Here is an 18,680-nt window from a genome sequence, read left to right on the forward strand (position 1 = left end):
GACAGATGTTCAGAGGACCACGAGCAGCAAAGAGGGGAGGGATGTGAGTAGTTAAGGAGTCATAGGGTAGCCATGAGGTCATAATTTGAAGCTTGCACTAGATATTCTGGAGTTGATGATGAAGAGCAAAAAAAGGTCGTAGGTGTATTTAATGGTAGTTTAGGTAATATCGTTGAAGGGGGCAATTTGAAATTTTTTTTTGAAAACCCTGCCCTAAATAACAAACGGAAGCTTAAAATCTAAAAAGTGTAAAAAACTAATGAAGCCAGTTAATATTTGTAGTAAAAAAAGTTTTATTAATTTTTACATTACGGCCTTGATTTGATTATTTTAATTTTAACTGTTAAGTAATACATTTCATTAAGAAAAAATAATAGAGTACCGATAAAAGTTAGTTTGACATTTTTTGTATTGTAAATAAATAGTTACAAACTGTTATAATTCAACAAAATAAAAAAATTCAAAAATGTTAAAGTTTCAAGATTTTAAAGTTACCATAGCTAAATGTCAACTGATAGAAACGAAAAACATTTGTAACAATTTTTATAAACTTTTTGTTTCTTTGCCTCTGACCAGGGGCGGGTCTTGGCTTTTAAATTATTTATTAACAGTGTGTTTTTTTATTTTAGCCTGTTAAAAACCAGTTAAAAAAAGGTAACAAATATTATGTTACAGCATTTAGTAACTATGTTGATTATAAAAGTAACTAATCGTAAAATTAATTTTACTTAAAAAAAAAGTATACAAAAAAATGATTTAGCAATACTCAGTATTATTTTTTGAACAACTAATTTCAGAAACAGTATTTCCCGCAATGAGCTAGCTCATCAGTATAAATAAAATTTTTTTAAAGAACAAAAGAAGGGCAATAACTAGAATAGAGGCAAAAGAGAGTTACTTTAAAACTTCGGGCATTAAGGGGACAATAACATGTAAAGCAGCAACAACTAATTTAATATTGTAATAAACACTGGGTTCCCATTTGTTTTTGGCAAACTTTCTCCAAGTTTTAAAAATTTTCTTCAGATTTTAAAAGCACACGTTTTTAGGTCTATTTATAGATTAAATTAAAGTTGAAGGTAAAAAACTGTGTTAAATAATATAACAATATTCAAAAGATACTCTAAAGCTACTTCAAATGTGTTTTTTAATAATGTAATTTTTTAATGATAAAACATTTTAATCTATATGGTATATTTTTTGTTCAAATCAAAATTTTACTACTCAACATGAATAATTGATTAAAATTCCAGGTTGTTCCAGTGTTTTAGCCTAAATTGTCAAGTTCAAGGTTTTTCAGGTTTTTGTCAACCCTGTAAATATTAAAAAAATGATCTGAGGTATAGTTGATGGAAGATTCTAGATATTTTTAGGTTTGAAATAAGGAGGAGAAATTATTTTTGGATATTAAAAAGAGACTAAGTATTAAAATAGGTTTAGAAAATCCTGGTTTAAATAAATACACCTAAAAACCATTGAAGTCTGGCCAACATTTAATGTAACTACATGACTTCAATGTTTTTTAGATTAATAATAATAATAATAATAATAATAATAATAATAATAAGATGAAAGAAAGTATTTTTTTATTTATAAGACTAAATATTTAACTAAGTTTTTTTTAAGTTATTCATGTTTTTATGTTTGTTTAAAGTATTACAAGATATAAGCTTTTGTCTTAAAACTCTATAAAAAAACAAATTAGAAGTTTATTAACAATAAAAAATTATAGGTAACTAACTATAAACTAGATCTAGAAGATAAGAACTTTACTAAACACATTGTTTTATAATGTTTTAATAACAAAATTTTGAACATGACCATGAAAAGTTTAAAGTTCATAAATAGTATTATAACATCTTAGAATATTTACCTTATTAGCATAAAACAACACATATTACATAATTTAAGTTGGATACCATTTTAAGAGATTGTTGAAGTTTCACTATTTTGTTGATGTGAAATAACATGGTCAGTATTCATAAAATAATAAGAACAAAAACAAATAAAACAAAGTTTATAAAAGAAAATGTAATTGTTAAAGGCGTGCAAAAATATGATTAATTGTAACCCAATTTACGTTTGCTATGTGTAAAAAGTAAATAATATTTGTCCAAAAAAAATTATACTTTTGCAAGTAAATAAGTGTAGTCAGGGTTGCCACTTGTTTTCTCCTAATTTTTCAAGGTTTTTAAAAGTACACATTTTTGGGTCTATTTATAGTTTAGAGTTAAGTTAAAGGTAAGAAAATGTATTAAAAAGTATAAAAGCACTGGAAAGATACGGTAAAGCTACTTTAAATATGTTTTTTAATCGAAATTTACTACTGAACATGTTGAAATTGTTAAAAGTCCAGGTTTTCCATTTTCTTTTCAAAAATTCTCAACTTTTAGGTTTTTTTTGCTTTAATTGTCAAATTTTAGGTTTTCCAAGGTTTCCAAGTAAAGTGGCAACCCTGTGTAGTTTAAATTATTAAAAGTATGTAACTTGTAGCATAGTGGTAGAATATGGTTTAAAAATAGTGCATAACATTTGTACATCTACTTACACTACTGTAACTCAGAGTTTTCTCTTAAAATAAGCTTTCAAAAGTTATAGTTTCATTTAGTTTATTTTGCATACTTTTTCAAAGCTTTAATTTTTTTAAAACAAACTAGAAACCCTAATTTAAATTTAAGTAGTAAGTTTCTAAAGATGAACAAAACACTATTAATCAAGCTTAAATACTGAAAAACCATCGAAAATAAAACAAAAATACTTTGAATCTAGATAAAAGTATAAACTTGAGGAAAAACTTTAAAAACTGGCATGAAGTTTAAGAAATATCCAATACATTAAAACTTTGAAACAACAAAAAAAGACTGCTACTTTGATAAAACCTTATAAATATATTGGATTACTTATACAAGTTGTTTGGTTATTACACCACACCACTAACCTTACTTTAAGCTTAACTAAATTAAATTGTAGTTAAGGCTACTTTATACTATCCAGGCAAAACAAATAAGTAATTATATTCTTTTATAAAGAACCATGCACAAAAGATAGAATAGAGAACTATGCTTTATAATTTACTTAAAAATAGATTTAAAAAAAATTAACAAATAAACTAAGTCAAAGTGGAAATTATTTTAAGAATGTGATTGTGTACATTAATATAAGAATTGTCAAACTTTAAGTCAAAAAACATATATTAGATTAAACATTGTTAAAATAAAATTTGTAATTAAACTATAAAAACAACAAAAATTCAATAATTGAAACAACATAACTACACTAGCTTACTACTCGAAGGTTTTAATTCTAATCCTCATCACCTTCTGTTTTGTTGTCTATATAGCTTTTTTACGCATCATTGCACTTCCATATATGGTAAACTACTTGCAATTGATATTTATTTAATCAGGAATTGTTCTGGTTGACTAACACTACATTACTAGAAAACAATGAAACAGCATGTTAAAACAGCAGTTTAATTACATTGATGCCAATTTATCTAACTTCGTCTGACTTAGTCTTTCTGACAAACTATTTAATATAATATATTGTTGAAGATAATTTTTGTTTAAATTAGTATAGTATTCTAAAACAATAGAAAATCTTTTCTATTAAGTCTACAGAAAATAAAAACTATTATAAAGATTTTTATAAAAAAGTGTTGAAGTTTGACTAACTATGATTGGTAAACAAAAGTTGGTTGTATTTTTAAACAAATTAAAGCTTTTAAAAGTTTAATTTTTGACAAATAAATATATAAAAACAAAAACGTTTTAAGGTATCCAAGAAGTGCACGACTTCATAACCTAAAGGTTTTTTCGTGCACCACACAAGGTCCTAGGACCAACTTTATGACCACTTTTTTTTTTTTCAATAAAAATGTATATTAGAACAAATAATGAAGTAGTATTTAACACTAGGTTTTTACTTAAAATTGCAATAGTAATATCTGCAAACTAAAAAAAAAAGATTAAAAAGTAACTAGATGTAAGTTTTAGCAGGAATAGTTGGATATTAGTAGGAACAAATGCATTAGGTTGATTTTCTTCTAAAGTTTATTAAATTTTACTGCCGAGAATTTTTTAAATCTAGACACACTGCTTAATACCAGGTCTGGTAAAGAGCCTTCCATTTAGATAGTTTAAAAATATATATATAATATATAGTATGTTATATCTTTTTGAAAAAACGTATTGTTTTTACAAGTTCAAAATTGAAAAAAGGTAAAATGGTTTGGTGGTTTTAATTTTTGCTCAAAACAAACTACTTATGCATTTACACTTTTTAAGGTTAAATTTTCATAGTGGTTTTAAATTTGAAAATAGTTTTATCTTAGGGAGTTTTATTTTTGTTGAATTTTTTTAAAGCATGTTTTCAAAAACCAAAAGCAACATATATTTGAAATGCTTTACTGATCACAACTATGTACTCTACTCAAGGCTTATTGACATTTTCTATAGTATTGATTGCTTTAGGTGTATATTATTTTGACAACCTATATTTAAAAGAACTTTTTCACTTTCCAATAGTAAAATCTCTTATTAATAGTTATGGAAGACCATTAACAAGTAAGTTTTTAAAAAAGTATATGTTTCTAAAATTAAGTTACATTTAGTTGTAACTGTATTGAATGTAAAGCTTACTACTTTAAAGTTAACAACAATAAAAAATATTTCATTTAAGCACATTTTAAAACATTTGTTGGTGCTTTAACAGTGAAAATTAAGTAGACTGCATTATATAGTATTTTATTTTTAAATTAATGCTTTAACATTTTCTTTTAACTTTTAGTTGATATGCAACAGCTGATGTTGGGTTAATTTTGTTCTAATAGTTGGATTGTTTATGTACTCTATAGTTGTTTTATAACATTAACTATAGGGTTTGAACCTCAGTATATCCCCACTTCTGTGATTTAATGTTACTATTTTAGTTTTTCAGTATTTTTTAAATGAAATGAAACCATTATTAAGCTTTTCGTTTGAAATGATCACTTTCCTGTTTTCAAAGGCTTATATAGTAGCACAATGATGAAACTTGATTCTTTAAGCTATAAAGTATTTATTTGTCTAGAGAGAAAAGTTAGAACTTATGTTTTTTTTTACTGTAACTATACTTAGAGATACTTTGATATTTTGCAAATCAGCTGTTGTAAATGCAATAAATGTTTTGAAGTCTAAAAATATACCAGTTTTGAAAATAGTTTTTAGTTAAGCAGAAATATTTTTTGCAATATTTAGAAAATTCTGTCAGAACAGATTAAATATAAAATAATTTAAACAAAAAAAAAACTGTTTTTTTTGTTTATTTTATATATATATAATTTTTTTTAAATTCCTTCTGACAAAATTTTCTAAATATATCAAGGAACATTTCCTAAAGTTTTGAAGTAGTTATCTAAAAAATGTAGAAGAAATTAGATTTTTAATGAAACAGTCTATTTTTGCTGTTTTAGTTTAATAAGGAACCTATTGTTGCCTCCGACATTGACCGGCTATATCTCAAAAATTATTTTGAATATTTTAAATCTGTAAAAAGCATTTTGTAGTTTAGTAAAAAACTATATAAATAAGATCAAATTTCAAAAAAAGGTGTTTACCCCCCATGCCCTTACAGTTTAAATTTAAATGTTAAATAATAAGAGCTATAAAATAAATAAAGAACTCCAAAACAGTAAATTATTTTTCAATAAAAACTATTAATACTTTAATAATAAACATACAAAAATAATTAACCTGCAGTTCTAAAAAAGGTCTAAAATAACTTTAAGCAATATCTCAATAAAAGCTCTAGGTCTTATCAATAACTATATCCAATAATAATGATAATGTTGCCTGAGATACTTGTGTTCTCTTTGATTGATTTTGTGACACTCTACATTTAAACACTTAAACAATGGAAGAGCATATGAAAGATGCATTCCATCACTACTTACCATTTGTTTTTTTCATTAACATACTTTACTTAAATAAAATTAAAATGAGATAAACTCTTAATTACTATATTGTTATGTCATCAATTAGGTTTAGTAGTTTGTTTTAATTTTCTAACATTTCAGCTCAAACAGAACAAGCATTATTCACCAAGGAACATCTGTGGCATTACTTTAGGGGACTCCCTGAGAGCAAGGGGGTGTATGTTGGGTTTTTTGGAAAAGTTTATGACGTCAGCAAAGGAAGTAAACACTATGGACCTGATGGTAGTTATCATTTCTTTGCAGGTAAATAATTATAATAAGCGAAATATGTATTTTAGTTCTTTAAACTTCATGAGATGAAAATAACTTTAGCACTACAATCATGTAAGTGTTTTTTTATTCTTACAAAGTAAAAAATTGAATAAAGCAATATCTAGGATAATTTTTAATCAGTTATGAGTTTATCTTGTACTATTATAGGAAGTTTTTAAAAACTTTACTGATTTCATTTGCAACTTAATATAAATATATTGAAACTAATAATCTATAATTTATATTGTGTGGTGTTGTTTGTTTAGATTTTGATTTGAATGTCTGAATCAGGCAACATACTGCCGATTTAGACAGCAAGCAGGCCATTTTTATTGACAATGTTTTTATAAAGTGTAGGGTTCGTGCGCGTCAGGCTAAATCAGGCTAAGTCAGGCTAAATCAGTTTTTTTGAAAAAAGTTGAAAAACGTCGGGCTAAATCAGTTTTTTTATTTAAAAATTTGGGAATCTCAGTTTTTCTCAGTTCAAATGCTTGGAAATTTTTGATTAAAAATTCTGAAAAATCTTTTTAAGATCAAATTGAGATGTGAATTTATTTCTAAATAAAAATTTAGTTATTAAAGACAAAATAAGTCAGTATTTGTAAAAATGAATGCTTATAACTTTTTGTTGAATCTCTAAAAAATTTTTAAGAATCTTCATTATTTTGTTTTGAGTAGATTATATACGTATAATTATGAAAATTCATACAAAACTGTTTAAACATTAGTTTAATTCAACAATTTAGCTGTTTGTTCGAATTTGTTTACATCAGCTATGTTTTTCAGAGCATAGTTGGTTGAACTGTTTTAATTTCTAATTTAAAATCTTTATATCAAATACTTTTTAGATTAAAACTCTTAGCAGTTTATTCATATATTATACTGTTTGTTTAAAGTTATTAGAGATATTCACAACACTAAAACTTAGCTTTAAGATATTAGTACTAAGTTTTGTGGTAGTACAAATTTTAGGTACAATTCATTTTTCTCTACAAGAATAAAATATTAAAGGTTTTTTTAACTTAAGTGTAAGCTTTTTAAATATGATACGACATCAACAAACAGTGTATTTACTTAGAGTTTAGGATTTATAATTATGTATCAATTTTAAGTATTAGTCGAAATACTATAATGATTTTTTTTACTTAATTTAATACTTGTGTAAGCGTTATATTTTAAATGTTAATAAAACACGACTATGCACAGCGTTTTATTATAAATCTTCTGGTTATAATGTTTTTACTTAGTGCTTAATTAGATTTAACAATTTTGTTTAGTAATATATATTAAATTTTTACACTAGTAATAGATAAGATAAAACTTTTTTTTAAAACTTATCACTAAATTTGTTATGTTAAGGGTATAGGTAAGTCAATCACCTTTTTCACAACTTAGTAATAATTTATTAAGTTGTAACTAAGCTATGAGTTGCTTTTTGCATATTTTTTAAGCTCAAAATATTTTTGAGATAAAGCTAGTTGAAGTCAAAGACTACAATAGTACTAATCAAGACCCCCCAATACCTAAAATGACTTCTAAAGGGGATCTTCCTTACTTTGAAAAAATGTCAGGTTAAATTGGTCTCAGTCAGGTTAAATGAAAAAAAATTCGCGCATGAACCCTGAAAGTTATGGTTTAATTTTTATTGTTAAAGTAGTAAAGTTAAAATTATTTTTAATTTCTTTTAGTCAGTATGTTATTATAAATTTGAATAAGCTTGTTTAGTCTTCTACTAAAGTACACTTTTTGCTAGCCACACACAGAGGACACTGAGGATATTTTGAAGTTTTTGAAAATCTCAGGCTGACTCTTGTTTTTTAAATGTTAGTTTTAGATTTCTTTTAATTCACTGGATGTTTTTTTATTGATTTTGAATAAGATTTAGTTGCAATATTTTATTATTTTATAACCAGTTTTATTGAAGAACTTAATTTTTATTAATTTTACAAAAAGAGCTCTAAATTTTAAAAAAGTCAGGATGACTCAGGACAGTTAAAGGTCATTAAGATTAGTTTTTTGACTCAAAGAGTGGCAATCTTGTTTTTAACTTTGCATGAAGAATCTAAAGTGTACAAACTTTAACTTTAATTTTATTATAACTTAAATTAAAATTTTCACTTCAGGTTATTATTTATTCTTCAATAGCTTAATTTTGTTTTGTATTAAAAAATAATATTTAGGTTTTTTTAAAGATTATCTTTTAATTGTAAGTGTCATAGTTAAACCAGTGAGACAGTTTCACTAAATAAAACTTTTGGTATTAAACTAAGAATTTAGATTCTAAAGCATTATAAGTTTTTAAAAATCTTTTGCTTTAATAAATTTTTACAGAAGATTGTTATTTCTTTAGGGATTTTAGTTTTTACTTACCAAATCATATTTTTAAAAGCTTAAGAAAATTGTAACTATTTAAAGTGTAAAAGATTCATACAGACTATATCCCGTAAATATGTAACTTCATAATTTGAAAATTTTAAGTTAACTGATATTAGTTTTTCTTTTGTTTTTATTAAAACTATTATCTGAAAAAAACTTCTATCAGAACTTTGAAAAATCTTGTTTTATCTTAATAAAAAAACAATTTTATTAAAAGCTGATAAGAACGTACAAAGAATATATATTTATTAGCGCAAATAAAAACTTGAAAACAAAATATATTACTAAAACTGTTGAGAAAGTTTTTACTGAGTGATGGATTGAAACTGTTACTTTTTTCATGGAATGTAAAATGTGAGATATACTTTTAAGATAACTTCATTTAAACAAAAGTTTAAATAAAAATATGTTTGATTTCAGGTAGAGATGCTACAAAAGCTTTCGTCACTGGAAAATTTACTGAAGAGGGCTTGATAGATAATATTTCAGATTTTGAAACGGAAAAGTTTCTTGAAGTTGAAAATTGGATAAAGTTTTATGAAGAAACTTATCCTTGTGTTGGTAAGTCAATTAATTATTCCTGTTTTACTTATCAAAAGTATTTCAGCAATAATTTTTTTGAACTCGTAACTATTTTAAATTGTACAAAAGTAAGCTAGGTTTTTATTGATGTAAAAGTTTTGTCCAGTAACCGATTCAATGTTTATAGTAAAAAAGTAAAACAAATTAAACTCTAATGAAATTCCCAATTACTTCATAGTTATATGTTTTTTCAATGTTATAATTTACCTATTATTTAATTTAAAAGAATATTACTAACAAAACAATGTTTCACTCCTATATTTGCATATATGAGATCCTTAGTTGTTGTAATTTTGAAAAATTTTGAACAAAATAAATGGAAGTAAAACAAAATAAAAAATTAAACTAATGTTTTTTAAACAAAAATAAAACTTTAAGATACTAAACATGAGTAAAAATGTAATGCTTATGTTACTTTTAAGAATTTTGTTGGTAATATAGACTAGAAAAAAAAAATTTGTATACGTTAAAATAGTAATAAAACATGACTCACATTTAAATTAGTTGTCAAAAAATAGAAATAGAATAATAAACACAACATTTGCAATTGATAATGCTATAAACAAACTGTTGAAATTTAAAGCTCAACAAAGTTTTCTAAATGTTTGGGCATTAAGCTCACCCTGCTGCAAACAAGTGACTTTTTTTATGTTTTGAAAACAAGTTTTGGAAAACACTAAAAAGTTTGAAGGGAAACTGAGAGTCAGTGTAGCTTGTAAACTAATTAAAAAACTTGCTGTATCAGAACTATTTTTTAATTACAAAACTTGCTTCATTAATTGCAGTAAGAATTAAAGTGACACTGTACATATCTGTAATGGTCAAAGTATTGTGTTCCTAATTTCAAGTTTTCAGAATTAGTTTTAGGCCAGGGGTCTGCCAATTTATCCAAAAAAAATTTTTGCGGGCCGCACTATTACAAAAAAGTTTTCGAGGGCCGCAATTATTTAAACATAATCATAGTAGTTAGTAAAAAAAATAAAATTCTAAACCAAAATATTACAAAATAAGTAGTAAAATAGCACCAGTTAAAAATTTTTATTAAATTAAGAGCCTAATTGTAAGTTTTTATAGCAAAGCATTTTGTTTTTAATGCTTTATAAAAAATTGTTTTAAGCTAAAAAGTACCTCACGGGCTGCATATTTTGGCTTTGAGGGCCAAAGTTTGCCTACCCCTGTTTTAGGCTATGCATTCATATTATCATTTTGCAAGTGATAAACTTATCTATATCGTTTTGCAATTAAAAAAAAGTTTGTTACATGCTGTTTAGTGTCTCTTCTACTAATAGTGTAAAAAAAAACGACCTACTTATTTTTATATTTTGTAACAAAGTTCCTGTTTTTTACCAAAAAAAGGTTTTCTTTAAAGTAAAGCTAACAAAACTTAAGACATCACTCAAATACTTTTTTTGTTAAGTATTAATTACCTATCTACAAATTTAAATAACTATTGTTGCTTATTTCATCACATTTTTGGTGCAAGTTTGTATTTTTGTATTGATAACTTTAATTATCTTAAATCCAATGGGCCCTGCAAGCAATATTTTTTTAGAAAATCAACCCGTGACTTATAAAAGGCTGCCAATTAATTAGAGATTAAAATAAAAGTCAATTTTTAAAACTACTACACAAAATTTTATGCTTGGTTAATTTGCTTTTTACTTTTTTAAAACTTGAAGGAAAAGTCATTGGGCACTTTTACGACGGAGAAGGAAAGAAAACGCCACAGCTGCTGAAGTACAGGAGCACGATGGAGCTTGCAAGAAAGCTGAAGGAGGAGGAAGAAAGTTTGAAGCTGAAGATGCCCCCCTGCAACGCGATGAACTCCCAACAAAACGGTAACAAAGTTTGGTGCACGCAAAAAAGGTATCAGTTTTTTTTGTTGTTGAAAAAATAATCTGAGAGTAAACACCTTTTTTTTGAAATTTGATACTACTTTATATAGTTTTTACTAAGCTTCAAGATGCTTTTTACAGATTTTAAAAATTTAAAATAAATTTTGAGATATAGCCAGTCAAAGTTGAAGGCAACAATAGGCTCCTTATGGGAGACGCAATTTGAAACGGCAAAAATAGACTATTTCACTAAAAATCTATCTTCTCCAACGTTTTTTAAGATAACTACCTCAAACTTTCAGGAAATGTTACTTGATATATTTAGAAAATTCTGTTGAAAATAATTTAAAAAAAATTGAAAAATAAAAGTTTTGTATAAAAAATAAACAAAAAAACAGCTTTTTATTTGTTATGAAATTTTTATTTGTTAATTTTTTTAAATTTTGTTCCAACATAAATTTTTAAATATTGCAAGGAACATTTCCTTAGAATTTGAGGAAGTTATCTCAAAAAACGTAGGAGGAGATAGATTTTTAGTAATTTCTACTTATTTGCTGTTTTAGTTTGTGCCTCCCATAAGGGTCCTATTAATGCCTCCAACTTTGACCGGCTACATCTCAAAAGTTATATTAAGAATTTTTATAATTTGTAAAAAGCATCTTGTAGTTCAGTAAAAACTATATAACATAAGATCAAATTAAAAAAAAAAGTGTTTTTCCCCCCTATGCACTTAATAAGATTTGTAATAACAAAATATTTTTTACTCGAAATCTTTTAAATACATGAAATTATTTGAAAAATCTTCGTAAGTTTGACGAACAGAGAAAAATTATTTTTATAAGATTGCTATGGACAATTGTTGTGTGAAATGATTAAAGTATGAAATGTGTATATAAAATACATTTGAAGTACATACTACCTTAAATTAAAAGAAACAAAAATAGTTTTAAAAGCATAATTTAACTAACCATAAACCGGTCTTTTCTGATAAAAAATAAATAATGTTTTATTTTGTCAGCTTTAACTTTTAGAAATATTGATTACTAGAAATTCTTCAAGAAAAATTAGTTGTACAATAAGTGTACAGTGAAATAATTCTGAGGAAATTTTATTTTTTCTTGAACTTTATCTTGGAAGATAAAGTATTGTTACAAAAAGTGTTGAAACGTCATAAAATATTAATGAACTTATAGATATTATTATAACCTTTAATAAATGTTTAAAGGTACTTCGATAACATTATATATGTCTTATAAGCAGTTTTATTATAATTGATATATTAAATATTTTATTAAGTATAGTTCTCAATATCTTTTACAACTTGTAAATTTAGATTAAAAAAACATTTAAAATTAACCTAAAGTGATATATTTTATTATTTAATTTTTAAATCATAAATGTTTGGTTTATTATATAACAACAATATTTTTTATTTTAAAGTTTGTATCATGTACTCTATACTTAATGGGCAAATTAGAGCTAAGTTTATAAAGCTATGTAAATTTGTTGTTATTACTTTTAAATCTAAAAAGATTCTCCCACAAGTAGTTTAATGAAAAAACCACTTAAGTTATTATTTTTAATGGTTATATGCTTTTTAAACTTAAATAATGAGATACGGTTATTTAAGTTTAATATTAAATTAATAAATATTGTAATAAATAATTAATATAATTAAAAAAGTGTTCTAATTATAACTAGAAACTACTGTGTGCACCAAATTATCCCCAGAGTAATGTTTTTTACGCATGAATTAATGTTTATACAAAAAAAGTAAACAAATCTTAACTGGTAATTTATATTAGTTTATAATACCAGGGTTTAAATAAATTGAACTTATTTCTATTTTATAAAATTTATAAATTTGATAAAAATTAAATAACTACAGCTTTAAAATAATAATACTGTTTCTATAGTTAAGTTTGTTTTATTTTTATAAATGAGAAAAAACCTTCAAGATTGGCTAATAATACCATCTTTTAACTCTTTAATTTTTTTTAAGTATACGTGATCTTTACATACTTATTTTGAAGAAGATGTGAATTTTATTCTATAAAAATTTCTCTTTTCTTCATTCAGCGACTATTTGAAAACTTTAACTTATATTAAACTCATACTATATCATATGCTTACAATTTTTGTGATTAACTTGTATTAGCTTTTCCATTATCAACTTTTTATCTAATGCAAATATCAGGGTTGCCATACACTCAGGGAAACTCAGGGAATTTTTTTTTTAAACTCAGGGAAATTCAGGTAAGTTTTGATTATTTCTTAAAATTTTAGGGAAGTTTTAATATTTAAAAAAAAATCTCAGGGATTTTTTTTCAGATCTAGAATGAATTTTAGTTAATCCAGTTTCAATATTTGTTCAAAATAATTATTTTTATTAATTTTAAGTACTTATTTAAAAATTTTTTAGCCTTGCGGCTAGTTCTACAATATTCATAGAATTAATATTGTAATCTTTTTTTAAGTTTTAACTTTATGTTTATCATGACTAAATTTAAACAAAATCAAACAGTTTAGAGGTATAAAAGTTGTGGTTTACTATGCATTGTAAAGTTCTAATAGACTTCTTTTTTTAGCTACTTATGTAGTTTAATAAAACTCTATCCTACTATAAGTCCTTATTTCTTAAATAAAGTTATTTGTTATCTGTTTACAACTACTTGTTTTCAATAAAAGAAGTAATTAAAATTTTCAAAACAATAAAACTGTTTTCTATTAAATTTAACTATTAAATTAACATGTTTACACAAAATTTTGCACAAATTTTGTTTTAAAATCTCAAATTATTTATACTTCCAACATTGAATTTTTAAAAATAGTTTAGTAAGCCTTTAACGCAGAAGCATACACATACAACCTTACTTTTATTTTAAAAGAAGAAAAATTAGCATGAAGTATTAGTAATTTTCGCCAAAAGCAAAAAAGAAAAAATTAAGGGTTTGAAAAAACTTAGGGAAACTCAGGGAAGATTTTTTGACTCAAAGAGTGGCAACCCTGAGATATAGAATTACTACTAATTTAAAAAAAAGCTACACTAAATGAAGAAGCCTTTTTACCTAAAGTACTTGTCAGTTGTTACTTTTACTTCATATTTGTAATCGGTTGTTACCACAAACTTTACATCAGCTAATATGTGCAGTTAATATTTTGAGAAAATTTATATTACTTTTTATCTAAAAAACTTATCAAAAAGATTAAAGTTAGAATCAATAGAAAAGTCGTACCAATGTGATCAAAATAAATGTTCAACTTAGATTGGATTTATTCTCGACAAGCAGCATTAAAATTTAATTAATTTAAGTTAAACTTTGTGATTAAAAAAGCTTTATTCTAGATAAACTGACTAAATTATATAACGACATGTTTTTTTTAAATATTTCAAACTAAAACAAATCTTAAACTAGATAAACTATACATAAGAGATGCCCAAACTGTGGCCCTTTGAATGCCTTCAAGTGGCTATTTTTTAACTAATTTAGTATTAAAAGTTCATAACTACTATTACTGTTTTTAATATTTGTAAATATTTTTATCTAAGCAATTCTTAAAAATACGTAAAGTGTTAGAAAAAACTTTGTTTTTCTTCTTTAATGTAGTTTTCATTAACTTGAAATAATTTAGTTAAGTTTTGTAGCCCGCGTAAATATTTATGTTTAAAATTTGCCTGGCAGATAAAAAGTTTTGATCTTTTTTTTTAGAAACCATCAGAACTTTAAAATATAAATTTGTAATTTATTTCAAACACTTTCAGTTTCATGATTTACTTTAAAACTTATCTTTAGGCAGTATAAACAGCTAAACTATTACTCAGTTTTACTCAGTTGTTTTCTAGTTTAACTACTATGGGAATATAAATATAACAAACTTTAAGATAAACATTAATTCTTTTAGTAACGTTTACTGTTCAGTACATTTACAAAAACTCAAATTCAGAAAAAATTTTGAAAATATTTGCAACTAATACACTTTTGGAAATAAAGTTACTTGAAAAAATCTTTTAATGTAGTTGTTACATTTTATGTTTTTAATGTAAAACAAAGTATACATAATTATATTTTGATTAATAAATTAAATTCAATGATCATATAAAAGTAAATAAATTTTGCATTAAAATATTACTCTTAATTTCCTTTAAAAAATGTTATTTTGACTTTCTTAAATTCTTTTATTACTCTACATACTGTTTTCTTGTTTGGTACTGAATTTATTTAAAAGTAAGTTTAGATTAAAATTAGTGAAAATTATAAAGAAATGTTTTAAAATTATCTAAAATGTCATGATATAAGTTTATGAAAATTCCTAAATTTATAAACCTAAGACATTTAAAGTATGTAATTTAATAAGCAGAACAAAGATATCAAATCCGGTTTTAAATTACTAGTACAGCCAGAAAAATTTGCTTTTCATTTCTAGCAACCTATTAAGTTTATAGGATTATTTATCTTAAATTAATTTTCACTTAGTAAGAAAATTGTATCCAAGCAGCTACTAAAGTAAATTGAATTTTAAATAGAAATCGTTTATCTTTTAAGGACAAAACAAAACCAAAAAATTATTTTTGGTAGTAATTTTTTGTGAAATAAAGTTAATTAAACAAAGGAGTAGTATGAAGCATTAAAAAACCTATATAATACATAGGTTATTGTACGAATAGATTTTACAATAATTTTGATTTTTTTTTTGGTTAATTAAAAGCAAAAAACAATCAATAGTTTTGATAACGTTTATTGATAACTCTTTTTGTTTTATAAATCATGATAGCAATTACATTAAAAAATTATACATTGTTACATTTTTATAATCAACTAAAAAAGCAATAAAGTTTTTCAAGTTAAACTAAATACGAGTAGAATTTTTTTGTTGTCTATCTAAAATTTTCTATACACTAAATTACAGGATTGCCAAAAAACCTGGAAAAGCTGGAATTTGACAATTTAGACTTAAAAAACCTTGAATTTTGACGGAAATCACTAAAAAACCTGGAAAAACCTTTAAAATTAAACAACTTTTACATTTTAAGTAGTAAAGTTTCGATTTGACACATATTGTATAGCTAAAAAAAAACTGTTATAAAACACATATAAAGAACATTTTAGAAATCTTTTCAATGTCGTTATATTATTTAACATAGTTTTTTACCATAAACTTAATTTTAAACTATAAATAGACCCTAAAACGTGTAATACTAAAAACTTCGAAGAAATTTAAAATACCTGGAGAAAATTTTCCGAAAATATTTGGCAACCCTGTAAAGTATTAACGTTGAAAAGTTACTTTTTATCAAACATTAAAGTTTCTTACATTCAGGTGTGTTATAAATTATACTTTATAATACGTTTTGTTTTTACAAATTTATTTAAACACCTAAGTTCTATCATTACTCTATATACTGTTTTCTTGTTTGAAACTGAATTTATTTAAATTTAAGTTTAAATTAGAAGTAGTAAATAATTTTGAAAGTTTCAAAATTCTCCAAAATGTCATGGTATAAGTAAAAAAAATCTTTCTTAAGCTGTTGAATGTTTTATTTTACTGACTTTTTAATTTGTGAATACTTTAATGTTGTATGTTAAAAAGAAATTGTTTATGATAAAAAACACTCATGAACATTTCAAAAGCTAACCATTTATAAAATGGCCAAGTTTTCAGAATATCTTAAATTCTGTATTTTGTTAATTTATATTATGAAAAAAATAATTAAATTTAGTTTTCAAAGTTTTTTACAAATACCATTAAACTTCTATATACTTTCACATAGTGGTGGAGTGGACAGATCGTGGATCGGTTACCCGCGATTATTTCAACCGCCAGGTGGCGCCAAAGCGAGGTGCGTGTGTGTTGAGAAAGTGGAAAGCGAGCTAAAGTGGCTTTCAGCTTATCCTGGCTGCCAGCCTGACTCCAGTGTGTGCGTTTTAAACTGATTTTTTTTCAATACTTTTGATTTGTTTTCAAAGTTTTCTATTAAATATATTTGTTATTTTTTTAGCCAATACAATTTTGAACATACTTGACTTGTTTATAGTGTTAATGTTTTTGATTTACTTTTATTACTTGTTTAAAGTTGTTTTATTCAACATGTGTTTAATATTTAAACTACAAGCTATGCAGTATTCACCAATTCTTATATTCTAAACTCTGTTGACAAAAATTCAAACAACATCTATTTCGTCTACTTTTTGTATGTTTTATTTAAATGGTTCTGTAAAATTACTGTACCGTTTTTGTACAATGTTAATTTCATAATAGTTCTACAAAATTTTGCAATACCTTTGCTTTTTGTTTTGTTCTATTTTGTCGATTTTTATATTTTAAATAAATAAATTGTTGGATAAGTTTTCTACTTCTTGAAACATATATAAAATATTTTAATTATTATAAACACGGTCAGCGTTATCAATGCTTTTGTTGTAAATGTTGTTAAAGTAGTTTTAATTGAACTTGACAAATAAAGTGATATATAACTTATAAGAAATATAATAAGCAAAGTTGTACATTGAGTAAATTCGCTACTTTTTTATCTAAAGTTAATTACCTTAAAGTTTTAAAATTTTATAAAAAAAAATTTTAATGATTAAAAAGGTTGAATTTTGTGCATGGTTAAAAATATATTTAAACAACAAATTTTTCTAACAAAGTAATCAATCTGAAATAAAAAAGCATATTTTTTTGAAATATTTAATCTAAAGTTTTAAAAAGTTTAATTTTAAAGCCTCATCAATACAGTCAAATAGTTAAGTAGTATAAACTTACATTTGATTAAGCTTTTACTTAAATTAGAAAAATTACTTACTTGTCTACTGTTTAAATATAAATCAAAGTATGCAAATGATTAAATTATATGAACTTTAGATTACTATAAGTGTTTTTTTTTGGAAAAGAAAATTGAACAATTTTTTTTACATTACATTCAACAATTTTTCAGAAAGACTAAGGTAGACGTAGTAAAATAAAATTTAATGAACAACCCCGGTTTAAACCATTGTTCTTTAGTATCGACTTAATAGATTAAATTTAAAGTTAACAAGCTTTTTGTTTTGAACTTTGTTGTTGCCAATTATGTTAGTACAAAGATAAGTGATCCTTTTATAAAACAGAACAATATTTTTTCAGACTTTTAACATATTTAATACTTCGTGTATAGATTTCAATCGATTGATTTAACGTTATAAACTTTTTCTTCAGGACTTCTAATAAATACTTTTTTGCTTCAACAGGGATTTTTTAAATTTGTTTTAGAAAACTAAAGCTTCAATTTGTCAAGTCTCCTTAAAAAAAAGCTTAGTTAGTAAATGCGCAAAAGTCTGTCAAGCTTTTCAACTTTCCATCGGTTTATCATTTGTGAAATCACAAAAAACAATTATCGCTTTTCTGCAAAACAATACATTGTAAGCAAAATTTAAATTAAAACAAATATTTTCATCAGATACTACATTTAAAGCAAAAAATATACACGATAGTTTCAATTTTTTTTATAGATTTATTTGTTAAGGTTAACGAGTAGTATGAATTGAAAACGGTAAATTTTTCGATAATAATTTCAAATTGAGTTAATTATTAATTTAAAGGTTTTTTGTTTAAATACATTTTCATTTCACTTTTGAATCTAAAATAAATTAATTTTGTATTCACATATATAAAGTTCTGAGCTA

The 18,680-nt window shown here is 24.3% G+C and overlaps 1 protein-coding gene across 1 annotated transcript; it reads left to right on the plus strand.

The window, feature by feature from the left end:
• The first annotated feature begins 4,420 nt into the window (after positions 1-4,420).
• Positions 4,421-17,010, plus strand: LOC145838571 (neuferricin-like). Its single transcript, XM_082946187.1, has 5 exons — positions 4,421-4,565; positions 6,056-6,217; positions 9,023-9,163; positions 10,864-11,050; positions 16,790-17,010. Exons 1-5 carry the CDS (start codon positions 4,421-4,423, stop codon positions 16,950-16,952), a joined length of 798 nt encoding a protein of 265 aa, XP_082802313.1. The 3' UTR covers positions 16,953-17,010.
• The last annotated feature ends 1,670 nt before the right edge of the window (positions 17,011-18,680 follow it).

This window comes from Thalia democratica, chromosome 6, assembly GCF_965202585.1.
Source record: "Thalia democratica chromosome 6, ktThaDemo2.hap1.1, whole genome shotgun sequence".
Lineage (NCBI taxonomy): Eukaryota > Metazoa > Chordata > Thaliacea > Salpida > Salpidae > Thalia > Thalia democratica.

Coding starts and splice junctions, on each gene's coding strand:
- LOC145838571 (XM_082946187.1), top strand. CDS start 4,421: ATGTACTCTACTCAAGGCTTATTGACATTTTCTATAGTATTGATTGCT. Junction 4,566..6,055: donor TTATGGAAGACCATTAACAA/GTAAGTTTTTAA, acceptor CTAACATTTCAG/CTCAAACAGAACAAGCATTA. Junction 11,051..16,789: donor GTTTGGTGCACGCAAAAAAG/GTATCAGTTTTT, acceptor ACTTTCACATAG/TGGTGGAGTGGACAGATCGT.